General features: G+C 55.6%; 1 protein-coding gene across 3 annotated transcripts in view; it reads right to left on the reverse strand.

The window, feature by feature from the left end:
• Positions 1-15,685: 15,685 nt before the first annotated feature.
• The window catches only part of RYK (receptor like tyrosine kinase), a 52,367-nt gene continuing 51,191 nt past the window's right edge, over positions 15,686-16,861 (reverse strand). For all 3 annotated transcript variants that reach the window (XM_062005820.1, XM_062005819.1, XM_062005818.1), the window contains one exon: positions 15,686-16,750. In XM_062005820.1, coding sequence (XP_061861804.1) covers positions 16,639-16,750 — 112 coding nt within the window. In that variant the 3' untranslated portion in view covers positions 15,686-16,638. The remainder of the gene's footprint in view (positions 16,751-16,861) is intronic.

The following is a 16,861-nucleotide window of genomic DNA, read 5'->3' on the forward strand; positions in this document are numbered from 1 at the left end:
GAAAACAAAGGGGTGGGAGCTGGAACCTTTATGGTAAGGGCCTTCAGAAACCAAACAGCTTGTTGACCAGCGTGAAGCTGGGACAGGTCCTGGGGAGAGGCTGGAGCCGCTGGCACAGGGCCGAGGACAGTGCCACGTGCCCTGGGCAGACACAGCACGGTGGCACCCAGGCCAGCAGCCAGCGGGAGGGCAGGGGCACAGCAGGGCTCTCAGGCTCCAGGCACCCTGCCTCCTGTGCTCCAGGGGCTGCCATGGCCAGGAGCAGAGCTGGTCTTGCATGATCCAGCGTTTGTCCCCCGGCAGTGGTGTGGGAGTCCCTGGGGATGGCCTGGCTCTGCTGCTGTAACGTCCCCTGGGCTTTAGGTGCAGGGTTGGGTAACCTGTGTCCAGGCTGCTCCAGGACCAGCATTAGGGATGCAGCAGCACCTTCTGCAGGTCAGGCTCTGGGCCATTGTGTACACACCCTGGCAGCAGCCTGAGAGCTGTGTGCAGTCCCCTGTGCTGTGACACAACCTGAGAAACCTGACCCAGAGAAGAGGGCTGAGGAGATGGTCTGTGAGGAGGCAGCATGGCAGTCCCTGCTCTGAGGGGCAGGGGAAATGCTCTGCCCTCCCACCGCTCTCTCCAAACTGCCCCACACTCCCCCACCATGCAGTCAGGTCACAGCCTGACACAATCATTATGGTTGGAATATGCTTTTAAGCCCCTTGAGTCCCAGCCCTCTCCTCACCCTGTCAAGCCCCGTGGCATGGGCCCAGCCTGGCCCTCACTGTTGGCAGCAGCACTGAGCCTGTAGCAGCCTGGTTGTGGATTTCCCAAGGGAAGAACTCACAGTGGCTCCGAGGCTGTTCTGACAGCAGAAATCCTCTGAAGGGAGAGTCCTAGGACAGGCAACTCCTACCTGCTGTAGGCAAAGAAGATTCACAGCCCCTTCCTCCTGTGGCTCTTGAGTTGTGCCTTGCAGCTCCTGGAAAGAATGTGGGGTTCTGCAGGGATAGACAGACTCCCCCAGTTAAACCCAAGGGCAGACAGACAGACCCTCCAGCAGAACCCAAGGGCAGACAGACAGACCCTCAACAGAACCCAAGGGCAGACAGACAGCCCCTCAACAGAACCCAAGGGCAGACAGACAGACCCCTCAGTTAAACCCGAGGGGAGGCAGACAGCCCCCTCAACAGAACCCAAGGGCAGACAGACAGACCCCTCAGTAGAACCCAAGGGCAGACAGACAGCCCCAACAGTAGAACCCAAGAGCAGACAGACAGCCCCTCAACAGAACCCAAGGGCAGACAGACAGACTCCCCAGCAGAAGCCAAGGGCAGACAGACAGCCCCCTCAGCAGAACCCAAGGGCAGATAGACAGCCCCAACAGTAGAACCCAAGGGCAGACAGACAGCCCCTCAGCAGAAGCCAAGGGCAGACAGACAGACTCCCCAGCAGAACCCAAGGGCAGACAGACAGACTCCCCAGCAGAAGCCAAGGGCTGACAGACTCCCCAGCAGAACCCAAGGGCAGACAGCCCCTCAGTTAAACCCAAAGGCGAGCAGACAGCCCCCCAGCAGAACCTGAGGGCAGACAGATAGCCCCTCAGTTAAACCCAAGGGCAGACAGACAGCCCCAACAGTAGAACGTAGAACCCAAGAGCAGACAGACAGCCCCTCAACAGAACCCAAGGGCGGGCAGACAGACAGACTCCCCAACAGTAGAACCCAAGGGCAGACAGACAGCCCCTCAACAGAACCCAAGGGCAGACAGACAGACTCCCCAGTAGAACCCATGGGCAGACAGACAGCCCCAACAGTAGAACCCAAGGGAAGACAGACAGCCCCAACAGTAGAACCCAAGGGTAGACAGACAGATCCCCAGCAGAACCCAAGGGCAGACAGACAGACTCCCCAGCAGAACCCAAGGGCAGACAGACAGCCCCAACAGTAGAACCCAAGGGCAGACAGACAGCCCCTCAGCAGAACCCAAGGGCAGACAGACAGACCCCTCAGTTAAACCCAAGGGCAGACAGACAGCCCCTCAACAGAACCCAGGGGCAGGCAGACAGCCCCTCAACAGAACCCAAGGGCAGACAGCCCGCCCCCTCAGTTAGACCCAAGGGCAGACAGATAGCCTCCCCAGCAGAAGCCAAGGGCTGACAGCCTCCCCAGCAGAACCCAAGGGCAGACAGCCCCTCAGTTAAACCCAAAGGCGAGCAGACAGCTCCCCAGCAGAACCTGAGGGCAGACAGACAGCCCCTCAGTTAAACCCAAGGGCAGACAGACAGCCCCTCAGCAGAACCCAGGGGCAGCCAGCCAGCCCCCTCAGTTAGACCCAGGGGCAGGCAGCCAGCCCCCTCAGTTAGACCCAGGGGCAGGCAGCCAGCCCGCCGTCCGCAGCCTGTGGGCCCTGGGCAGGCGCCTCGCACGGGGAGGGAAGGAAGGAAAACGGCAGATTGGGAAATTAAAATTGTCAAAACCAAATAGAAACCTCACCCTGAATGTCCTACCAATTAATCAACACTCAGAATCACTTCCTCCAGCGAGTGGTATCAAAAGCTCGCAGTGTTTTCGCAGCAGAGCCCCGAGCGGGAGCGTTTCCTCTTTCCTGTGCGCCGCTGCCCCAGCCCCGGCCGCCACGCCGAAGGGCTCTCGTGTGACCAGGCCCTGCTCCAAGTGACTGAAAACACTCCTTCTTCCCAAAGCAGGGCAATAATCCTCTTCCCACATGGAAAAAGACAAAGCTAAGGCTTTTTACACGGGGTAAAACGAGGAGATGTACTGTTAGAGCCCAGCTGCTTCGCAGCTTTCCGTTCCCGCTGCGGGACCCGGCTGAGCTGTGCACGTAAGGACACGGCTCCAGACCTCGGAGTTTTTAAGGGAGCAGATTGGGAGAAACCCTCAGAAGCATCATTTGGCAGTTTCCTGCTTTGCAGCTTCCCTTCTGCTCCTTGCAGAGCTCGCAGCGACGCTGTCGTGGGCTGTCACAGGCAGGAACACAACGTGGGCTCTGTCCCAGCCCGAGCACACAGGGACAGCAGAGCCAGCAAACCCCCAGGTCTGAGCTGCAGACACCAGCCAGGCATCTGTGACACACCAAGACAGGCCCAAATGGGCTTGTAAAGGTGTAAAGGAAATGCTGCTCCTGGCTGAGGAGCAAGCACTGGGTTTGTACCCAGGCCAGCACCAGCAGGAGGAAGATGGAGAAGATGGTGTGCACATCCATGCTGGCATGGGCCAGCCATGGACTTCTGGCTGGCAAAGCCAGGGAGCCCATGGGCTGTACCAGGCAGAGGACAAGCCACACAGCTGCTCCACACCATTGCTAAACCATGGGGGTCCAACCAGCGAGGCTCCTCTGGCACCCAGGCCAGCGGGAGACATGTCTGAGCAAGGGCAGGAACGGCTCCTGCTCCAGGGAGCTGGAGGAAAATGCAATTCATGTCAGATGAACTTTGCCAGAACACAGGAAGGAGATAAAAAAGAAGTGGCAGCACTCAAGCTTCCTGTGACTACACAGCATCTCATCAAGGACTTGCAAAGAGGAAACATACTCGTGGGAGAGACGACTGCTTAATGGACTCTCCCACCCACCTCTTCTTCCTATGGCTCTGAATTTCCCTGTGGGGATTTGGCCTCTATTGAGCAGACAGGCTGAGAAATAGGACATTCATCCACTAAAAACCTTACTGTCCTGGTCCAAACCAAGCAGGGATTTTGGAAGGGGTAATGGTGAAGAGATTCCTGCGCTTTCAGTGATCCCCAGGTAAGGAGTGGAGCTGGGGGTTGGTGCAGGCTGGTCCCAGCTCAGCAGCAAGGCACAACAATACACCTACAAACTGGCTTAATTACCTGATTTCTTTCTTTTCCTTAAAGCTCACAGATTTCAAGATTAGAGAAACACACCCAGCATGGTTCAGGCTATCCAAAGGAACAAAAGGAGCTTTGAAAGAGTGATGTCTCTCTATAAACTGGGAGACAATATCCACAAGTCCCTTCTTGCAGCAGCACTCTGAGCTCTGCTGTGCAACCACAGGCACTAAGCTTTTTATTAGCAGTGCTAAAACTGGGGGGTTTTAACTTGTTTGGATGCTTGAGCTTCCCAGGATAGGTAATTACTGAGGGTGAGATGCACTGAGTCCCAGTGAGATGCACTGAGTCCCTCCAGGGCACAACAGCACTGTGCCCTGCCCCTTCCAGTGCCCTACAACAGCCTGGGGAAGCCCAGTGTCAGGTGGGGTGTGCAGCAAGGATCAGAGCAGGGGAAAGGCTGACAGACTGCAGTACACTGCTAGGGGAACCCAGAGCACAGGAACCATGTGCCCACTGATGCCCCCCTGGTCCTTATAACAGAGGGACTTGCAGGGGGTATGCAGAGCTCTTCACACTGAGGGACCATTCACAGCCTCTTCCAACACAGATGTCCCAGGGCAGCAATGGAGACAAGGAGTCTGGACCAAAAACCACCCAAAACAACAACAAAAACCCCCACAACCCCCCCCCTAAACAAACAGAGAGAAAAGGCTCCTCACTGCAGAGCTGAGCTGCAGGGTGCTGGCTGCAGGACTGGGGATGCTGATCCAGGGGGCTTCAAGGAAACAGCGCACAAGAGAAACTCATCTCTTAGGAGACATCATTTGGCTCAGGAAATCATCCCAGCTGGAAAGGGCTGGAGGCTGCAAAAGGACTCCAGAGGATGCATAAGCCTGCCCTGCTCTTCCTCCTCTCCTTGCACCTGCTTTGGCCTTGGCTGGGGAGAAGCCCAGGAGCCTGGATCTGCCCCAGCAGGGCTGTTCTGAACCCTCTAATGTGGGCAGCAGTTTCCAGCATACCAGGGAATGGGACAGTGTTTGGTAAATGAAGTTAATACAAAGAGCAGAACAACAGCCTTAACTGCAACACTCACCCAAGACAAACACCAGCACTGTAACAGGTCACAGTGGAGAGGTGAACTTGGGAGCTCTCCCAAAAGAATCAGCTCCCTCTTTTGCCAAGACTCCTGGTGTGTCCTGGGAGGGCTGATACAGTTTGTTCACTAAAGCCAAACAATAAAAGGAAGATACCCCAAGGAAAGCAGCAAAGTGCCTGAAGAGGTGAGCAGGCAAAAGCCCCACCCAGAGGGTGGGACATAGGCAGCCCCAGCACTGGATTAAGACCCAAATCATAGCCCCACAGAATCATTTCAGTTGGAAACAACCTGTAAGATCAAGCCTTCCCCTCACCCTGCCAAGCTCACCACTAACCCATGGCCCTCAGCACCTCTGCTATGTGTCTTTTCGGTATCTCCAGGGATGGGGACTCCACCATGCAGAAGATCCAGCACTGAGCATCTATTCTGCAGGTCCATTGATCACACTGGGGTCCACTGTCACAACTGGAAGGAGGAGTCAGCTATGGAGATGGTCCTGGCCTAACACTTGTGACAGGAACGTGAGGACAGCTTGTTCTGACCCAGGGAAGCCCTCCTGGCTCTAGGAAGTATTCACTTTACTCCCAAGTGGCTGAGAGCCTTGGGAGAGCACAATTAAAACACCAAAGCTCAAGCTGTGTGTGCAACCAGATGTTCTGCAAAGTTGGCACTGCAGGGAGAGGCTGGGCAGCAGCCAGCACCATCCCAGGCAGCAGCCAGCACACGGCACTACCAATTCCCCCAGGCACAGGAACCCAAAGCTGGCTCTGACGTACAACAACACTGTTTTCCCCAAAACCCTGAGCTGAGCTGGAACTCAACAGCTTTTCCCAGAACCCACATTCTTAGTCCTGTTCCAACATTACCAAAACAAAGCTCGGGAACAGATAGGACCCAGATATCCCGAGAAGGAAAGGTGACTGACCTGGGGTTTAACTCAGCCCCCAAGAACAACAGCTACCAGCAGCTGGGGCTTCTGCTGGCCAGGCTGATACCACAAGTGCCTGTTTGATGGAGATGGCCTCGATTCACACCCAAGCTGCTGCCACCACACAGGCCACAGCCAGCATCTCCTGAGCCCAGCTGGAGCAGAGCCCGGCTGCCAGCAGCACCCTGCCTGGAGAGACCACACACACACACACACACACAACAACAGCTTCACAAGCAAACTTCAGTGGGTTTTCATCACCCCCCCGTGTTGCTGTGAGAGTTCAAGGCTGATGGCCTCTGTCTCCTCAGTCCCTTTAATACTCCACTCTGTCTCAGAGGCAGAATGCAGCAGTTTGTGATGGTACCCTATGCAAGGGCCATAGGGGGATGCAGATCAGGCTTCTCCCCATCCCCACTAGCCCCAAAGAAGCTGTCAGCCACTCCATCTCCACACACTTCCCTTCTGCTATTACCAATTGACAGCTCTACCTGATGAGGAGCTGGGAACAACTGCCAGTCTCCTCTCTTCCCTTTGCACAAGGCCCCTCTGACACAGGCTGGTGCTTGCTGAAGGAAACCATGGCCCCAGGAGCCAGAGTGAGCAGGAGAAGCGTGGAGCAGAGCAGCTACACAAACCTAGGTCTCCACATCACAGCTCAGCTCATTCCCCCCCCCTTCAACCCTTTTGCCTACAGCAAAAGGATTGAGGGTTTCTGCTGTTTGCCCACTGTAAGCAGCAACATTACAGCCAATGAAGGTTGCTATATCAGCTCTGCCTCCAGATTTGGGGCTGCCTTGCTACCCCCACCACTCCTCCCTGCAGCCTCAGCCACACAGCTCTCTCTATTGTGTAAAATTAAAAGTCAAATACTCCTTTTTACAGTGATTGCTTCTTCTTGGGAGCCTCAGTGTTGCAACACAGGGAATGGTTTGTCCATGGCCTGCCAGCACTTTGTTCCTTCTCAACACTCTTCTCTTCAAAGAAAGCTGGAGTTTCAAAGCAAGTGAAAGCAAAACTAACAGCACTTCATCTGCCTGAAAGTGCCTCACAAAGCAGCCATGGCCAGCCTGAGCCCCATGAAGCACACAAACAGATATCACATGCTGCTTTACTTTGGGTGTTCTGGAGGGTTTTTGCAGGTTTGGGTTCCCCCCACCCTGTGCTCTCGTCTTTGCTGCACCTGAGGGCTGCTCATCTGCCCAGGGTTTGCCCACTGGTAGGGAACAGCTCTCCAGCAATTTCACAGCTGGTCCTGTGCACTGGCCAGGCCTGAGTTCTGTTTTGCCCTCTTTTCTCCATGAAAACAACGATTTGTGGCCACAGCCACCACTGACCCACATCCCTCAGCCACAGCCATCACTGACCCCTGGCCCTCAGCCATCACTGACCCCCATCCCTCAGCCACAGCCATCACTGAGCCACATCCCTCAGCCACGGCCATCACTGACCCACATCCCTCAACCACAGCCACCACTGACCCACATCCCTCAGCCACAGCCATCACTGACCCCTGGCCCTCAGCCACAGCCATCACTGACCCACATCCCTCAGCCACAGCCATCACTGACCCACATCCCTCAGCCACAGCCACCACTGACCCACATCCCTCAGCCACAGCCACCACTGACCCACATCCCTCAGCCACAGCCATCACTGACCCCTGGCCCTCAGCCACAGCCATCACTGACCCCTGGACCTCAGCCACAGCCACCACTGACCCACATCCCTCAGCCACGGCCATCACTGACCCACATCCCTCAGCCACAGCCATCACTGACCCCTGGCCCTCAGCCACAGCCATCACTGACCCCTGGACCTCAGCCACAGCCACCACTGACCCACATCCCTCAGCCACGGCCATCACTGACCCACATCCCTCAGCCACAGCCATCACTGACCCACATCCCTCAGCCACAGCCATCACTGACCCACATCCCTCAGCCACGGCCATCACTGACCCACATCCCTCAGCCACGGCCATCACTGACCCACATCCCTCAGCCACGGCCATCACTGACCCACATCCCTCAGCCACAGCCATCACTGATCCACATCCCTCAGCCACGGCCATCACTGACCCACATCCCTCAACCACAGCCACCACTGACCCACATCCCTCAGCCACAGCCATCACTGACCCACATCCCTCAGCCACAGCCATCACTGACCCACATCCCTCAGCCACAGCCACCACTGACCCACATCCCTCAGCCACAGCCACCACTGACCCACATCCCTCAGCCACAGCCATCACTGACCCCTGGCCCTCAGCCACAGCCATCACTGACCCCTGGACCTCAGCCACAGCCATCACTGACCCACATCCCTCAGCTACAGCCATCACTGACCCACATCCCTCAGCTACAGCCATCACTGACCCCCATCCCTCAGCTACAGCCACCACTGACCCACATCCCTCAGCCACAGCCATCACTGACCCACATCCCTCAGCCACAGCCACCACTGACCCACATCCCTCAGCTACAGCCACCACTGACCCACATCCCTCAGTCACAGCCATCACTGACCCACATGCCTCAGCCACAGCCACCACTGACCCACATCCCTCAGCCACAGCCACCACTGACCCACATCCCTCAGCCACAGCCACCACTGACCCACATCCCTCAGCCACAGCCACCACTGACCCCTGGCCCTCAGCCACAGCCACCACTGACCCACGTCCCTCAGCCACAGCCACCACTGACCCACATCCCTCAGCCACAGCCATCACTGACCCACATCCCTCAGCCACAGCCATCACTGACCCACATCCCTCAGCCACAGCCATCACTGACCCACATCCCTCAGCCACAGCCACCACTGACCCACGTCCCTCAGCCACAGCCACCACTGACCCACATCCCTCAGCCACAGCCACCACTGACCCCCATCCCTCAGCCACAGCCACCACTGACCCACATCCCTCAGTCACAGCCACCACTGACCCCCATCCCTCAGCCACAGCCACCACTGACCCCCATCCCTCAGCCACAGCCACCACTGACCCACATCCCTCAGTCACAGCCATCACTGACCCACATCCCTCAGCCACAGCCACCTGGCTCTGGGATCCCTCCAGGGATGGGGACCTCACCACGGCCCTGGGCAGCCTGGGACAGGCCTGGGCGGCCCTTTCCATGTAGAAACTGTTCCCAGTCTCCATTCTAACCCACCCCTGGGACAACTGGAGGCCGTTTCCTCTTGTCCTACTGCTTAGAAGCAGAGACCAACCCCCTCCAGCCACAGCCTCCTGCCAGGGAGCTGCAGAGAGGTCCTTCTCTCACAGCTTCAGCGAGATGGATCTTGTCTCACTCACGAGTGAGTTGTGGGGGCACTGCCTGGAGCCAGGGCCAGGGTTTCTGGGTGCTTGCTTGGTGTTTGGGCTCTGCAGGGATGGAAGGTGCAGGGAGAGCTGTTGAACCCTAGAGGGTTGTTCCCAGAGGGAACCCAGCAGGCCACGTCAAACACTACAGGGATGGCAACACAACAGGAGCTGACTCAAAACTTCCTAAGCAAAAAAAGGAGCTAGAATCAACTCAAATGAAGTGCATCTCATCTGAGCAGGAGAAAACAAGGTGGAAGATGAGGCTACAGATGAGACTGAGCTGAAGAAGAGACCGGGGGGCAGGAGGGAGGGAGAGGAGGAGATGGGCTTATTTGATGCACCCAGCCTCTCCCTCCCCAGGAATGCACAGAACCTGACAGCTGGATCTGAAAGACACTTGGGGTAGTTATTTTAACTTTGCATATTTCTTGGGTTTCTTAATGGAAAAATGCTTTGATTTGAAGCTTTTGTAAAGCTGAGCATGTCTGGCTGCTTCAGCTGCTGTGCAGCCCTGAAAAGGGGACCTGCTGTCTGGAGCACCAAACTTGGAGGGAGAGCTGGTCTGACAGTTAGTGAGCCACACCTGTGTATGTATCAGGGAGAGTCTCTGTGCCATGGAAAGGAGACAGACATTACTGCCCTTTCCAGCCACAGGAAGAGTGACAGCAGACAGCTCAAACGCAGGAGAGTGCAGCTACAGGAGCATTCAGCTGATGCAGGTCTGGTGGGGCTGCAGGAGCCCAGCAGAGCAAACACACTCCAAGCACTGCTAGTCCTAAGCCCCAGCCAGGCCAGTGGCATTCAGGGAGGCATCAAGAAGAGTGTGGGCAGCAGGATGAGGGAGGCTCTGCTCTCCCTCTGCTCTTACCTGGTGAGGCCTCATCTGGAGTCCTGTGTCCAGTTCTGGGCTCCCCAGCTCAAGAGAGACAGGGAACTGCTGGAGAGAGGCCAGTGCAGGGCTACCAAGATGCTGAGGGGATGGAACGTGTGTGTGAGGAGGAAAGGCTGTGGGAACTGGGGCTGTTCAGCCTGGAGAGGAAAAGGCTGAGCAGGGAGCCCCATCAATGCTGAGAAAGGGTGCAAGTCCAGAGTCTTTGTTGTGTGGTGGCCAGTGCCAGGACAAGGGGGAACGGGCACAGGCTGGAGCACAGGCAGTGCCCCTGGCACAGGAGGAGAAATTCCTTTGGTGCTGAGGTGAGGGAGCCCTGGCCCAGGCTGCCCAGGGAGGGTGTGGAGGCTCCTTCTCAGGAGGTTCCCAAACCTGCCTGGACATGTTCCTGTGCCCCCTGAGCCAGGGGAACCTGCTTGAGCAGGGGCTGGGACTGCAGTAGCTCTGCAGGGCGCTTCCAGCCCTCACTACCCAGGGATTCTGTGTACTGAGTAACTCCAAAACACACTGAGTTTTAGGATCAAACCTTGCCTCTGAGCTATGGCATGGCAAGGCAAGACTTTATCAAAAGGCAACACTTGGCAAGCGTGTAGGGGCACTGTACGTAACATGTAGCTCCAAGACAAGGTACACTTAGAGGTCAGGATAGGCACAGTTCACTCCTTACAGGAATGAGATGAGCCATCAGAAACAAAGCACGTGCCCTCCACCCCCAGAATATTCCCTCCCTGCAATGCCATTGCAATCTGTGAGGCAGCTCCCTGCACAGAGGATCCCTGCTCCACATCCTCCCCGGGCAGAGGCTGCAATCACCAACACCATCACCACATGGAGCACACAAAGGGCTGCAGGAACTTATCTGCTTGGAAGAACCTGGATGTGGAAGGGTGTTAGAGCCTCCTTCCCCCAGCAGCAGCACTGCAGCTGCCAGATGGGCTCCTTATCGGGTGCCTGATCCACCCTGACTCCCAGCAGTTCTCAGCAGGCTGTTATCCTCAGCAGGCAGCCTGCCCTTCTTCCTCCCTTAACATCACTTTTATATCTTCCAATGGCTTCTCCCTAAAATTCTTGTGCTAAGATCAAAGGCTATGGCTGGACTCACATCCTGCACCAAGGATCCACCAACACCCAGAGGAGTTTGCCTCAGAAACAGATTCCTCACCCCGAAACACACAGTGCCCAGGCACAGAGCCCTGGCACTCCAGGTCACATGCTGTGCTGCAAACGTGGCCTGGGGGAGCTAGGAAACAGTGAGTGAGGGCTGCTCCCCACAGCCAGGCTCACACCAACCCCCTTCACACGTGTGCACTCCCACAGGGGTCGGGGTTGTTAGTGCTTGGGGTGGCGTGGGCACTGCTCTGCCTGCCAAGGGGAGCACTTCAGAGCTGGCACCAGGGGACTTTGGGACTGAACTGCAGGAACTTGCACCTGGCCCTAAGCACACATGGAATCACTGAATCGTTTGGGATGGAAAAGCCCTTGAAGCTGCTGGAGTCCCAGTCCTTCCCTCACCCTGCCGAGCCCACCACTGACCCATGGCCCTCAGCACCTCAGCTCCACGGCCTTGGGATCCCTCCAGGACACCTCCCTGCAGCCTGGGACAGTCTTTAACAACCCTCTCGGGGGTAAAAAGCTCTTTCTAGAGATTTACCTGCGAGGAGCACAGGCAATATGTGGCTGATACTTGGCATGGGGTTGGACTGGATGGTCTCTAAAGGTCCCTTCCATTCTGTGACTCTACGATATGCTCCTGCACCCTTTTCAGAGGGTTCTTCTTTGCTTTCGTTTTCTTTCATCCCATCCTTCACTGATTCATATCCATCAGTTACCAGGAAAATGCCCAAAACTATACTTACACAGATTTCAGTCTTGGCAATTGTCATGGCTGGACATGACAGACTTTTCTGGGAAGGGGCTGTAAAGATGGGTCCTGTAAGCAGTTGCTCCAAACTCTCCCCAGCTCTGAGCCAGAGCCACTGCTGGGGCTGAGATAATTGGGCACCTCCACCATCACTTTTTAAGAAGAAGCTGGAAGAGGAGGCTTCTTCCTCTTTTTTCTTCCTATTTCTTCTTCCTTCTGCCCCTTCTCTTCATCTTCTGGCTGGTGGTGGTGCAAGTCCATGTGGACTCCAAGGTCAGTGAGGGAGGAGAGGAGGAGGTGTGCTGGAGCAGAGACTCCCCTGCATTCTATGGAGAGAGCTGGTGAAGCTGAGATTGATCTTCATTTCTTTAAAGACCCCACATCAGCTGTAGAGACTCATGTTGCTAAAGCTGACCCAAACCAGGGGCAGTGATTCACTTCATTACAGGCCCCAAAAGCCAGGGGTAGTGACTATGGCCAGAGGAGGCCGTGTCCCGTGGGGGGGACCCAACCACTTCACTGCAGACCCTGAGCCAGGGGCAGCGATCTTCTTCTTTAAAACTATGGCCAGAGCAGGCCATGTCCTGAGGAAGGGATCCTGTGTCACTCTGGCTGGAGCAGGCTGTGTCCTGAGGGAAGGACCCTGTGTCACTCTGGCTGGAGCAGGCCGTGTCCTGAGGGAGGGACCCTGTGTCACTCTGGCTGGAGCAGGCCGTGTCCTGAGGAAGGGACCCTGTGTCACTCTGGCTGGAGCAGGCTGTGTCCTGAGGGAGGGACCCTGTGTCACTCTGGCTGGAGCAGGCTGTGTCCTGAGGGAGGGACCCTGTGTCACTCTGGCTGGAGCAGGCCGTGTCCTGAGGAAGGGACCCTGTGTCACTCTGGCTGGAGCAGGCTGTGTCCTGAGGGAAGGACCCTGTGTCACTATGGCTGGAGCAGGCTGTGTCCTGAGGGAAGGACCCTGTGTCACTCTGGCTGGAGCAGGCTGTGTCCTGAGGGAAGGACCCTGTGTCACTCTGGCTGGAGCAGGCTGTGTCCTGAGGGAGGGACCCTGTGTCACTCTGGCTGGAGCAGGCTGTGTCCTGAGGGAAGGACCCTGTGTCACTCTGGCTGGAGCAGGCTGTGTCCTGAGGAAGGGACCCTGTGTCACTCTGGCTGGAGCAGGCTGTGTCCTGAGGGAAGGACCCTGTGTCACTCTGGCTGGAGCAGGCTGTGTCCTGAGGAAGGGACCCTGTGTCACTCTGGCTGGAGCAGGCTGTGTCCTGAGGGAAGGACCCTGTGTCACTCTGGCTGGAGCAGGCTGTGTCCTGAGGAAGGGACCCTGTGTCACTCTGGCTGGAGCAGGCTGTGTCCTGAGGGAAGGACCCTGTGTCACTCTGGCTGGAGCAGGCTGTGTCCTGAGGAAGGGACCCTGTGTCACTATGGCTGGAGCAGGCTGTGTCCTGAGGGAGGGACCCTGTGTCACTATGGCTGGAGCAGGCTGTGTCCTGAGGGAGGGACCCTGTGTCACTCTGGCTGGAGCAGGCTGTGTCCTGAGGGAAGGACCCTGTGTCACTCTGGCTGGAGCAGGCTGTGTCCTGAGGGAGGGACCCTGTGTCACTATGGCTGGAGCAGGCTGTGTCCTGAGGAAGGGACCCTGTGTCACTCTGGCTGGAGCAGGCTGTGTCCTGAGGGAAGGACCCTGTGTCACTCTGGCTGGAGCAGGCTGTGTCCTGAGGGAAGGACCCTGTGTCACTATGGCTGGAGCAGGCTGTGTCCTGAGGGAAGGACCCTGTGTCACTCTGGCTGGAGCAGGCTGTGTCCTGAGGAAAGGGACCCAATATCCACAGCTGTAACTGTGGGGAGGAGCCCACAACAAAGCAGCTCATTAAACCTATGCCCTGAAGAGGCCTTGTCCTGAGAGAGGGAGCCTGTGTCTGCAGAAACTGCAACTGTGGAAGAATCCACACCTGAATATTCCCCAAGGACTGTGTCCCGTGTGAGGGACCCTGTATGGGCAGGAGCTGCAGCTGCTGGGAACAACCCACACCAGAGAAGTTCGTTCAGGGCTGTGTCCCAGGGGAGGAACCCCATGTTGTAGCAGGGGAAGAATGCCAGGAGTCATCCTCATCTGAGCAGACAGAAGCAGCAGAGCCCATCTGTGAGAGACTGAGCACATCCCCCACTCCCCCCTGAGCCGTTGGGGGGAGGTAGAGATGTGGGGAGCAGTGAGCTGGGCCCGGGAAGAAAGGAGGGATGGGGGAGGGAGATCTTAAAGTGCTGGCTGTATTTTCTCATCATCCTACTCCCTTTTTGCTTTTGTTCCCTTCTGTTTCTTGTAGAATAAAGTTTCCTCCTCTCTGAGTACTGGAGTCTGTTTTGCCTGGAGCTGTAACTGGCAGCCAGCCCTCCCTGCCCTTGTCTCCATCCACAAAATCCTTGGGTATCTTCCATTTTGCTGAGGCCTCTGCCATCCTAACAAGGGTAGGGGGGAGTGGGGGCACCAACTGAGAGACTGTCATGGTGCTGCTGTCCACTTTCTTGGCAAAACCACCAGCTGACTCAAGGCTTTCCCATGCACACAGTTTAGAGAACACCACACACGTGTCTCCCCAGAGCAAAACAGTTGTGAACCTCACCAATCCCAGGCAAAGGCTGTCAGATGAACACCCTGGGGTCAGTCAGTCCAGATACCTGTCAGGTGTGAGACACATCCTGTATGCAGCTGCAGCCCTGTGGAGGGCACGCAGTCTGGGTACCATTTTCACCCTGGGCTGTTTTCCATCCCTGAGTCACTCCTACAGCTATGACCTCTGCAGGTGCCACTGTCACACGGAGCTGGACATGAGTAACACCAAGCCTCAACAACCAAGTCACTGTAAACAAGTGCTGAACAAACCTGGGCAGCTTCCCCAGGTCAGAAAGGAAAGAGACCACAGGAGGCCACACAACCAAAGCCATGCTGCTGTCCTCAACCAACTCAGTCACTCCAGAGCCAACCAAATGAAACCAGTACTGCAGCACATCCTAACATGCTCAAACTTGAGTCAGCAGCAAAATGTCCTTCTAGGCTAAAGCAAAACTCAGTTCACCAGCCACAGATAACTACCACCAAAGCACAGGTGGGAAAGCTCCTACATGTGGGGGACACTTGAGCTCAGCAATGCAAAGGTGCAGCCTGTGAGGCTGAGAACAGGCCACACAGAGTTCTGCCTGGTGTGACCCCGTTCAGAAAAGGTCATCTCTCCTCACAACTCAAGCTGCACACCCGTGTGACACTGCCAAATCCAGCTGCAGACCACTACAATGCCATGAGGGAGCCTGTGAGGGCAATGCTCCACACCCTGCAGTTGCACAAACCCTCCAGGCTATGAGTGCTTTACTCAGCAAGTGGCATGAGACAAAATGTTTCACCTTTCACACCTTGCTACGGCACTGAAGTGCAGGTGTCATCACACAGAGGATCCAAACCTCCAGTTTCACCTGGAGAACTGGAAGGTGTTCTACAAATAACTTTGTTACATACAGAACAGGAAAGTTACTGGGGCTGAATCAATGGATCCCCACACATTTCCCCAAATTACCTTGTTCAGCTCTCTTTAGTAATGTTGAACCCAAAATAACCTGGGGTGGGATGGATATTTGGGCTAAAGAAGGCAGCAGGACAGAACGTGGAGTCTCAGGAAGCAGCTCTGTAGGAAGGCAGGCAATCCACCTTGTCTTCATGGCAGCTCCAGCCCAACCACCACCACCAACCTGCGTGTTCAGTAGCCAGGGCAAGGTGAGGGACCAAGCTTTCACAGGACATGTCATAGAAAAACGTTCTTTACTCTGCAAGTGTCTTTACAAATATATATTTATATATTTAAGCCCATTTCAGGCCACAAAAGCCTGTAGAAAACAACCAGTACCTTTTTGAACAAGAGAAACTGTGATCCAGAAGTCTGAGGTGAAAGACTCCCACACAAGGGCTGCTTTGGCACTTCTCTGAAGGCCTCTATTTAGCACATAAAACCATCTTCAAAAACAAACAAAACCACCACATCAGCCTTTTATCTGAAAGGAGAGGCATCATTCTCACCCCACCTTTACCACTCTCTGTATGAGGTAAACTGGAATCACTTTTACATCATCACTTACTGCTTGAAAAAGGAGATATTGTATCCTGAAGACCAGCTTTTCCAAAAAGACATTCGTGGAGGGGTTAAAAAGAAGCAAGATGCCGCTTGTGGGTCCAACCACAACGTGCTGTTGTCTTGAGAAAGAAGTTGATACTAAAAAGCTATCCCAGATACATAACAAGTACAAACACTAGAGCTGGTCAGAAAGATTCAGTTTCTGTTTTTAAAAAGCAGGGGGAGTTTTCTGCAGCGTGGCTTTTGCTGTCCTTGCCCATCCTCACCTCTCCTCCCAGCTCCTCAAACCCTCCCCCGACACGGCAGGGGCTGCTGTCAGAGTGCAAAGTCCATCCAAATCTCGTGGTTAAGTTCACTATCACTACACTTTAAACATCCTGATGCCAAATAAAAAGGTCTCGATTTAACTTAGCAAAAGTGATACCTAGGAAATATTCAACATCAAGAGGTCTTACAAAAGACTTGAGACTACTAAGGCATTCTAAGGCACAGTGTTTGGGAAGAAGTGCTTTCTCCCTTTTGGTGTTGCTTTATACACATCAGGTGTGTGAGTTGGAGCGGTGCACGGGGCTGCAGGTGTTGTCCCTGCCTCCTCCCAGGCACTGAGTCCCATCTCCTGCAGCTTCACACGTAGGCTCCCAACGCTGCATGAAATTCAGTTAGACATTGCACCAGCTGCTGAAACTTGGGTCTTTCTTCAGGGTCGAGGGCCCAACAGCAGGCCATCACAGCAAACCTGTGAGATAGAGGCAAATGGAAGATGTGAGAACGTTAAGCCAGGCCACCACAGGCCCAATCTGACACTGGAAACCTGCTGACTCAGAGAGAAAAGGAACCCTCTGCCTTC

Source organism: Colius striatus, chromosome 12 (genome assembly GCF_028858725.1).
Source record: "Colius striatus isolate bColStr4 chromosome 12, bColStr4.1.hap1, whole genome shotgun sequence".
Taxonomy (NCBI): Eukaryota; Metazoa; Chordata; class Aves; order Coliiformes; family Coliidae; genus Colius; species Colius striatus.